The 10,310-nt window shown below is 44.6% G+C and overlaps 1 protein-coding gene across 1 annotated transcript; it reads right to left on the bottom strand.

Moving 5' to 3' along the window:
- Nucleotides 1-756: 756 nt before the first annotated feature.
- Nucleotides 757-9,722, bottom strand: LOC120106940 (dihydrofolate reductase-like). The gene is made up of 5 exons (XM_039120058.1): nt 9,454-9,722; nt 9,277-9,369; nt 6,190-6,288; nt 4,780-4,821; nt 757-3,085 (listed from the first exon to the last, which is right to left on the bottom strand). The coding sequence occupies exons 1-5, from the start codon at nt 9,598-9,600 to the stop codon at nt 3,014-3,016; spliced, it is 453 nt and encodes a 150-aa protein (XP_038975986.1). The 5' UTR covers nt 9,601-9,722; the 3' UTR covers nt 757-3,013.
- Nucleotides 9,723-10,310: the final 588 nt, after the last annotated feature.

Below are 10,310 nucleotides of genomic sequence, written 5' to 3'. Positions count from 1 at the left end.
TGATCAGGAACTTGGATTTTGATGCAATCAGCCTAATGAGGTAAAGGAAAGAAGATATTGATGGGGGAAGAGAAAAAGAAAATTAACATCCTACCTCCAAATGCTTGCCGACTCCATCCGCCAACGCCAATCTCTCGACACCCGCTTGGGTCACCAAGCAGGAGGAGAAATTATACGGGTCTCAGCCGTCCTACCGCCTCTACGCCCTTTGAGGCGGCTGCGGTCTGCTCTGAATCTCTGATCTCGGACATGGAAGCAAGAAAATCATACAGGAGACGACGGATCTAAAAGCGGTGGACAAGTCAAAGACTGTGGGACACGTCCGATTAGCTCAATTGGGATGGATCCAATATGGAATGGGCCCAATTGGTAATGAAATTAAGCCATCCACATCATGAGTTGATTAAACAAGCCAGTGAACTTCATAATTAGTGGCATGGAACATTAAGTTAACACAATCTGGAAGCCTTCTTTTACTGGAATCTAAATTTTATTGGTGCATATTACTTATCACAAGCTTTGCTCAGAATTGAGCAAACTATCAGACATGATTATCCCAATATCTTGGTGGAGATGACTCATACATTGGCTGCCAGAACTTGAATTCAGAAACAAGAACCTGGCACCTAAACAGATCAACAAATAAGTTGATACTCAAATTAAAACAAGAAAAAGAATTAAATAAATTAAATCATGGGCAGCTCTCCATATGCAGTACGTGGTGCTCAATTTGAAACATTAAAGACATTAGTCGTATGAAAAAGAATCTGAGACTTTCATTGATTAATTCAAGATCAAATCACTGTATTTGTATACAAATCGTTTTCTAGGTCAATCTTATGCACACAATGTTCATATAAACAACTACCTAGCTAGAAGGATAAAATAAATCAAATACCAAAGAAACAAACTGCATCATGGGCTGGTCCTATCGATGGGAGCGGGAGGCGGGCATGCGGTATCTACAGATGGGGCAGAGATGGCTCTTTTCCAGCCACTGGGTGATGCACCGGCGGTGGAAGGAGTGGGAGCACGGCGTCATGCTCACTTCTGCTCCGGCATCGAAGTCCTCCAGGCATATCACGCATTCCTCCTCCCGAACACCCTCTCCTCGACCATACAGCGACCACCCCAGACTCTCGATGAAAGATTTCCTTGCCGGCACGCCGCCAAATCCACCTTCTTCGCCTAGATAGTAATCGTGCACGAAGGGGATATCCTCCTCCTGCAGAGGCATATCAAGCATCCACTCGTCGATGTCTTCAGAGTCTTGGGCGCAGCCGGGTGCCAAGAACGTGCCGATGTCGATGAGCAGCACGAGAGATGATCCAGTCGCCAACTCTACCGCGGGTTGTGAAGCAAAGCGGAGAAGGCGACGCTCGCAAAGTTGCCGAATCTTGGCATCGAGGTTGGATGCCACGAATGAGACGATCGCAGGCACGGCTCGGGGCAGCGAGAACCGGCCCAGAAAGAAGCGATAGGAGATCACCTCCGGGGAGATGTACACGTCGTCGAACTCGGTGACACGAAGATGGACGACCACCTGGGGTCGGGCTTGCACGACTCCATGGGCTTGAAGCTGGATGACCGTGTCACCAAGATGATGAGTCTCAACCTTCGACATCTCTCTCTGTCTCCTTTCTTCTTTTCTCCTCTCGGAACTGCTCGGAGACCCTCTTCTATCTTTCTCGTCTCTCTCTTTCTTGGTTTCTCCTTTCTGAACTGCTCGAATACTCTCTTCTTTCTTGTTTTCTGATGTTATATCCCGAGAGGGCTTCGGTGAATCCTAATTAATCTGGGTTTCCAACGATTTCGGATGCAGCTGTATCATGACACGCGATCTCTAATTCGAATTTAAGATTTCGGTAGCCAACGGTCAAATTTTAATGCCTGAAGAAGCATGGTTAGTTTCGCTGAACTGTAATTTTTTTCCCAGAACAACTAATATAATGCAACGGTCAAATTTGGACCAGTTCTGTTTCGATGAGGCTGTTATATGTTTGGTAATAAGGTTAGAAAGAAACCAAGTGCTCTCAGAAGGACCGGAATTGCTCTGCTGTGAGAGAGGAGTTACGTAGCTAGTCTCGAGGCTTGTGGTTTGGTTGGCTGAGTTTGTTTTGGGGTCTTGAGCATATATATTTTTGTTTTGTATTTTTTTGATGCTGATCCAAAGCAGAATGTCTGTGTAAGGGCCCACATTCTTTTTTTGGCGCTTGGGCTGGCCCGACACAAAAGAATGGGAGGGAGACTCCCGAACAGAGCCTTCCCTCCCCTGTCTCAATTCTTTCCATGAATCCACCGGAAGAGGAAACAAAAAAAAAAAAAAAGAGAGGGAGACGGGATCAAATCCTACCTAATTTGCATCAATCTCCATCTATAAAAGAATCTATTCCTCTCCTCCTAGGGCATCAAGCGAGAGCTCTTTAAAAAAAAAAAAAGAGAAAAAAAAAGGAGATCCGTGAGAAGCTTGGGTTGTTCGCCGTCGGGCTTGCCGGAGGAGCTCGCCGGAGGTGAGGTGAGGTCCCTCTCCTTCCTCTCTCTTGGCCGTGGGCCACTATTCCTTGGGAATCCAGCCGGCAAGCCGCCGGATCGATGTGAACCAAACTCCCTTGTTTCGGTTTGCTTTTTTTTTTTTTCTCTTCTGTTCCGGCCGGCCATCGCCGGCCGTGGCGCACTGCCGGCACCGCCATGGGCTGGCGACCATGGGGCGTCGCCGGCCGTGGGCCTTCAGCTGCCGGGCACCTTCCCCCTTTCCATCGGGAAGAAGGAAGAAGAGAGAGAGAAAGGGAGTTTATTTGGGTTTTCTTTTTCCTTTCCCTTTTCTCTTATTATACTTTTTCTTCTCCCTCTAGTTGGGGGTTCTCCCTCTAAACTTGGATCCGGAGAGATTATTGTTTTGAAGGTTCTGGGTTGTTGTATATTTTGGGTAAATTTTTAATATTGACTTGGTTCTGTAGGGGAACAATCTGTTGGACAAGAGGACGGTGAGCAGGATTCTGTGCATACCGGTTCTTTATCGCCATGAGGGCGGATGATTGGTTGTCTGAGTTTTCAACAAAAATGTAAGAATCCTTATACGCCAATCCTGCATGATATAAATAATTTTACACCATATATGTTTGATATGTTATGATTCAGACAAAGCAAAAATAAATTTATATTAAATTATATTTTGATTATGTTGGTTTATAATTGGTACTATGATGGATGTATGTATGTGCATAACCTACATCTGCATAAATGGAATTATAAATGTGGTTCTTATAGTATGATGGAAATAAATCGTATTTTGATTATATTTGTTGTAATTGATAGTGTGATGGATACAATCCTGAGCATAGCTTACATTTACATAATTAGACTAATGGAGATGGTGGATAGACTAACCATGATATATGATTGCCCTGTCACGGGCCGGAAACGTGACCATGGTTAGTCTAGGCCAAAAATAATGTGGAAAAGGGAATTGATGTGTGTTTGTGAATTGATTAAATGAACAGGGACTTTGGGCTTATCTCGTTATTATTGATTGCCCCATCACAGGCTGGAAATGTGATATTATCGATTGCCCCGTCACAGGCTGGAAATGTGATACCATTGATTGCCTCGTCACAGGCCGGAAATGTGATACTATCGATTGCCCCGTCACGGGCCGGAAACGTGACCGGGATGTAGCCCAAAGTCGGAAAAATAATTGATCCGGATCAAGTTAATAGAGAATGAAAAGAAAGAGCATTGAAAACAGTAATGAAGATTTATGAGCTATCATATGCTATATCATTCTTGTGTGGCTGGACTTTCATTGATGTTTTACGTACATATTTATATTGACTATTTGAGCTTGTTGATAGCCGGTTTATGATTTTATGACATGTGCATTAATTTCTTGTGGTTTTCAAATCTATATTATTATTGTGTTGGTGTGGATGTGTAGGGGTTCTTACTGGGCTGTAAAGCTCACCCCCTCTTCTTCTTTTTTTTTCTTTATCAGAGTTGCAGGATGCATAGATTTGGATGGGATGGGCGCAGAGTACAAGTACCAGAGTTATTAGTTAGTTAGTTTGTTTATCCTTCTTTGATGTCGATGAACATTTGAAGACTTTGTAATTGAACCAATTTGTTTATTTGGACATATCGGATTTGTCTATTTGAATTATTATATTAGTTGTAGATTTATTGGAATTTTTGTTAAATAAATCTACCTCCATCGTACCTCTTCTATTTAGCCTTGTCCCTATACATATTTGTGTTGGTAGATATCAATCAGTTCATAAGGGGGAAGAAATTAACTAGGCACAAGGTCTATACAGAAAAGAGAGCTCTAAGGTCAAGTTCTAGTGCTGGCCCGAGTTTAATGGTGTTGGTCCAGTTAGAGTGGTTTTTGGCTTTAGTCCTCTCCAAGCAAATATAATTAATTAGAAACACATCAAAACTCTTGAATGTGATCTGACTCTTTGAAATTGAAAGAAGTATGAGATTTCTTCAAGTAGTGGAAAGGGAATAAAAAGACCTCGTTCCTGGGAGAACAAGAGATCATGTCCTCCCTAAGTCCCAAGCACCTCCTATCACAAGTAAGGGTATTTTGAACGTCCGGTGGATGTTTAATAGTTTGCTTTATATATTATACTAGTATAAATGTAGCACAAGAATGCTCTCATCAAATTTTGCAAGTTCAGACATACCGTAAATATTAGGTGGTTTTTAATAAATGCTAATCTATTGGATGTTACATGAAGAGAAAAACCTATTTGTTGTATGGACTGCCATGAAGTGTGTTACCTTTGCTTGGTAGCTAATCAAAAGAGCCGATAATGTTGCACCCTGGAAAAAGAAAGAGAAGTCACAAGCCATCATTTGAATCAGGAAGCATAAAACGGATTATAGGAACATGCGCACGCACACACAGAGGAATATCCATTTTATTGAGAAGATATAGTTAGCTAGCTGCGTCGAGTAACATGAATTCTATAGCAATCAAGATTCGCTGTACTAATACAAAATCTCGTACCAATACCACACTAGCATAGTATCGGTACGGTACGGTATGAAGTTTTTTTAGTATACTGAAGGTTGGTACGCCATTCATACCAATACCAGTACCGAACCGATATGGTACAGTACGTCCGGTACCGTCTGGTATGGTACGGTACAGCATACCATAATAGCAATGAAGATTCAAGCAATAAAACGTCACATAAGATGACACTGCTAGCTATGTGTTCGAGTTCAATCAAAAACATATATTTCTTTTTAACAAGCATGTGCATTTGCTAAGTAATTGGTGAGACACCGTAGCATTCGAGATCTAGGCCTTCTTTGGAAGCCCGAACACCCTATCAATTTGATACTTCCTACCTGTATTAGTCTGTACGACAAAAGGAAGGACGGAGGGAGGGAGGGAGAGAAGCATGAGGAGTTGGCATAGATTCCCAACCTTGAGTTCTTTGGATGCCACAAGTCTGTTCTAAAAAAGTGATCCTCGATCATATATATCCAATGCACTATTGAGTTGTTTCTAGGTCGAAACTTGCTATCTAGTCTTTGGTTGTTTTCAATTCAGCTTCTATCTTTCTTGTAACTTCAGACTCAGCAAGGGAGATAAAAAAAAACTAAAATATTTTTTTTAAAAACAATACATAAACTAGCAAACCAGCCCTTAATATGCATCGTCCCATTATAATAATTTGCACTTCCTTTTTAGACCACCCATTTCCACTTAAAATACATAAAAACAAGGAGTTATATGCAGTTCGAGCCAAATCACAACCTCTCATGTTCCTAAGACTTTCTTTATATTGGACAGATTGCAAAGAATAAGAGCACGAACATAGGACCTGTTTGAATTAATCTTGCACGATCCAGCAGGATAGGTCAAAAAAGAAAGGAAGGAGACAATGGTGCAGAAAGGGAGAGAGTGATGCCGGTGGACGTGGGGCTCAATCCTCACAAGAAGGAATAAAGAACCTCCGGTGATCTTTTCTTTTCTTCCGGCGGGGATCGTCACCCACAGCCTCCCTATATTTTCCTCCCTCTCCACTAATTATCATCTTTTCTCCTCTCTCCGGCTATCCTGCCGGATCCCGCCGAATCTGGCAAAATTCTCCTAAACAGGCCTTTAATAGTGTTTCTAGCAGGGCCTAAATAGGTTGTCCAAGTATTAAATAATCTAACGTCAGTTATGCACCGTACCTGAGAAAAGCCAAGCATTCCATCGAAAGGACCGTTCTTTGTCATGTAATCGCATAAGTACAAAATGCACTCCTCCAAATTTGTGTACTCCGTGAACTCCTGTGAACCATGTAACAACCATTACAACAGATGCTCCCAACAAAATTAGAAAACAATAAGTTACGAAGTATTTTAGACAACTCTCTCTTCCACCCAGTCCACAGCTTTATTGGCCTCTACATGTTTAGCCTGAAAGGCTACTCCATCTCTCATCATCGCCCAAATGTCCCGAGTCAGAGGATAACCTCCTCCGCCACAGCTCGGTGTCTAACTTGCCTTTAACAACAAATTTATCGGTGGTAGGAGTTTGATTAAAATCAGTTCAAACATCTGGCATGAAATATGTTTTTTGGTAGAAAAAAAATAAAATTTGATTGTTGGCCTTCCCACATGGATCCCCGACCTTTGCCACAGCCATCTCACACGTCCATCAACTATAACCATAATACAATCGAGGCTAATCCACCAAAAAAAGAAGAAGAAAGAAAGAAACACCACCAAATTTTAGTTAGGATGTAGTACGACTCCATGGTACTCTAGGCAAGAGGCTGGGTTTCTGCAGTAAATCCATCCTCGAAGCACTAGGCTTAATTTATTGCCAAGCGGAGAGGTCATATATGCAGTCCTTGCAGGTGTTCGGATTTCATGAGACTTGGATCAGATGGGTGATGGGCTGCGTGCGCGTCCCTTCTTTTGCTATTTTGGTGAACGGGACTCCGTCCCGTTTCTTTCAGTCCTCAGGAGGGTTGCGTCAGGGATGCCCCCTATCCCCCCTATTATTTATTATGTGCTCAGATGCACTGTCTAGAGCCTTACGACGGGCTGCGGTCAGTCAGGAGTTGGAGGGTTATAGGCCGGCGGTGAGGGCTACTCCGATATCCCACTTGCTTTTTGCTGATGATTGTTTGCTCCTGGCCAGGTCGTCGCGGCAGTCGGCCCGGGTTATCTGTCATATTATTCAGGATTACTGTGCAGCATCGGGACAGAGGGTCAATTTGACCAAGTCAGCTGTTATTTTCAGCCCGAAGACCAAGGTAGTGGTGAGGCGGTCTATATTGGAGGTCCTGGGGGTGGAGAGCAGGAGGGTATGATGACATATTTGGGGGTCCCTCTGTCCGGCCAGCGGTTGCGGCGCAGGGACTGTACATCTTTGGAGCTCAGTATCAGACGCAGATTAGAGGGATGGCAGATGCATACACTGTCTATGATGGGTAGGATTATTCTGGTTCGATCAGTTCTTACCTCAGTTCCCATTTATCTACTCTCCAATACTCTCATTCCAGTTACAGTACTGAGGTCCCTTGAGCAGTTATTCAGGAACTTTATTTGGGGGAGGTGTAGGGGCAGAGGTGGAGTCCATTTATTGGCATGGGATGTGGTGTGCCAGTCGACTAGATACGGAGGCCTGGGGGTGCAGTCCCTGGTAGCGATGCGGGAGGCCCTAGCGGCTAGACATGCAGTTAGATTAGTGCTCGAGCCCGAGAGTATGTGGTCCTCGCTGATGAGGGCCAAGTATGGCGCCTTGGCTCCCGGGGTGCGAGCTGGCCGCCACCACTCACCGATCTGGAGGGAGATATGTACTAAAGCAGTGGTGGTGCTCCCAGAGATCAGATGGGTTATAGGTGACGGTCGATCTATTGATGTGTTGGAGGATAGCTGGGTGACCGAGCTGCCGATCTGTTGCATGCCGACCATGGTGGATTCGACGAGATTAGCAGGTTGCAGAGTGAGCGAGCTGTTGACTTCAGAGGGGGGTCGATGGAGGGAGGAGATGATCCGGGAGGTTTTTGGGGAGCAGCTGGCGGAGTCGGTCCTGTCTCTTCGGGTTCCTAGCGGGGGGGGGGGGCAACAGGCTAGTATGGGCCCCGACGGGACGGACGAGGGTTCGCGCTAGAGACCTCTATGCCGTGGTGTGTAGGGAGCCAGCTCGTCAGATCGAGGGTGGTTGGATATGGAGGTGCGGATTCATCCGCGGGTGGCTTTATTCATCTGGAAGGTGGCCTGGGGCTGCCTTCCTACGAGGAGCTTGTTAGTTCGGCGTGGCATGGCGGTTTCTCAGTACTGTGAGGAGTGTGCAGATATTGAGGAGACGACCGAGCATGTTCTTTTGCAGTGCCCCAGAGACAGAGAGATATGGAGGAGGTCATCGATCCTACTATCCGACTCGATAGTCTCTGTGCAGGATTTGGTTCAGATGTTGAGAGTTTCCATGCAGAGTCCCCGATCTACTGAGGCAGGGATTTTGATGGCATACTTGTCCTACCACATCTGGTTGGACAGGAATGCCGGCCTATTTGAGGGGAGGAGGTCGTCCCCGAGGAAAGTGGTGGACAGAGCGACGCTATATGCGAGGGAGATAGTCGCGGCTACCGTCGGATTTTCTTCTGGGATAGTCAGGGACATCTGGGGTACTTTCCACGCTGCTTCAGCGCCCCGGTTTGCCTTTGTTTCTTGGGTACCCCCACCCTTTGGCTATCTCAAAGTAAATTTCGACGGCAGTCGGTCACTGGATGGCGTGGCTGGAGGGGTTGGATTTGTGATCAGGGACCACCTTGGCAGGATGATAGCAGCAGGAGGGCGGCATACGCCAGGACTCACAGTGGTCGGGGCAGAGCTGCGGGCTGCTTGGGAGGGCATATCCTACGCGTGGCAGGTCCTTAGTGTGGAGCGGGTCTGCCTTGAGGGAGACTCATCTGTGGTTATTGACTGGCTACGAGGGACGGACCGTTTTGGGGATGGTCACCCTCTCATTCGGGAGACTTGTAGGGTGGCGCGGGTGATGGGCGATGTCCAGATAGGACACCTGTTCAGGGAGGCGAACAGGGCTGCAGACTGGGTCGCCTCTTTTGTTGCCCGGCATTCCGGGGATTTTTATTGGACGTCTGTAGCAGACGTTCATCCTGATTTGCAACTTTTACTTTCCCGCGATTTAGCAGGTTGTACTCACGTTAGAGTTATATGAGATGAGTAGCCGCTTTTACCAAAAAAAAAAAAATAAACACAAAAGAACGGACCATTTGGCCGAAGTGTTAATAGTCTGGAACTCACCTTGTTGAACTGGAACCACTCAAAATATGGAGGCGGATATATGTCCTCAATGTCCGACTTCCCTCCCGCCAGAAAAATCCCACCAGGGAAGTCCTGCAGTTAGAGCAATAAGGTGAGCCAATTTACCCCCGGGGGAAGGGAGGGGGCGAGAGAGAGAGAGAGAGAGAGAGGAGAGACCAAGTGGAAATCTTGGAAGATGGAAGGATCCCATTTGCCGATTTGTTTGCGCAAAAAGCTCCCACCGGTTCGGAAGCCATGAAGGCAGAGCACCTTCAGCTTCTTCGAATTCATCTCCTTCTTCTCCAGTCCATTTACTCCATCCATCTTCTTCTCTCAAAGAACAGAGCTCTCTCTTTTCTCCTCGGATTAAAGTCGCCAGAACGGCAGCCACAATGAGAGGTGGATGCTGGGTTTTTCTTCATATAATCGCACATGGTGGGTAGTTGCCACCAACCCGCCCTTAATTCGTTCCGCGCGCCTCCCCCAGCTACCACTGTGTTTTGTCCGTTACCAAGTATCTTTTGTCCGGATGACAAATAGATATAAGTGGTATGTTTGTCGGTCAAATGCAATTTTTATTAATAAGAAATACCATTAATGGGTACACATCTAAAAAAAAAAAATAATAAGAGTATACATATAAATAGCAATTTTTAAGGATATTCATTCAATTTTATATATTTAAAAGAATATAATAGCAAAATTTTTTTTTAGATTTTTACATAAATATCTTTTTAAATATTAGAATTTGCATAAATGCCTTCTAAATAGATATTTACGTGTATGCCCTTACAAAACACTATTTTTATATAAATACATTTGACATAGCAATAATTAGCCAAAATCATATTTATTTAAATTAAAAATTAAGTGAAAGTATCTTTTTATTTCTGAAGCGGGTAACCATTAATAAGTCTCACTGAAAACTAATATCTCAATTCTCTTTTTTGCTTCTCCGTCTGGAATCAAACTAAGAAGTTAAATATGCAATATAGTAGTAATTTAAACTAAGAATAGTAAAACAGAAAGGGATG

The sequence above is a fragment of the Phoenix dactylifera genome, unplaced genomic scaffold (genome assembly GCF_009389715.1).
Source record: "Phoenix dactylifera cultivar Barhee BC4 unplaced genomic scaffold, palm_55x_up_171113_PBpolish2nd_filt_p 000700F, whole genome shotgun sequence".
In the NCBI taxonomy this organism is placed as follows: Eukaryota; Viridiplantae; Streptophyta; class Magnoliopsida; order Arecales; family Arecaceae; genus Phoenix; species Phoenix dactylifera.
This window is presented reverse-complemented; position numbering and strand designations above follow the sequence as displayed.

Coding starts and splice junctions, on each gene's coding strand:
- LOC120106940 (XM_039120058.1), bottom strand. CDS start 9,600: ATGGATGGAGTAAATGGACTGGAGAAGAAGGAGATGAATTCGAAGAAG. Junction 4,822..6,189: donor GAATGCTTGGCTTTTCTCAG/GTACGGTGCATA, acceptor TTCTTTTTCCAG/GGTGCAACATTATCGGCTCT. Junction 3,086..4,779: donor TGATTAGCTACCAAGCAAAG/GTAACACACTTC, acceptor TATATCATGCAG/GATTGGCGTATAAGGATTCT.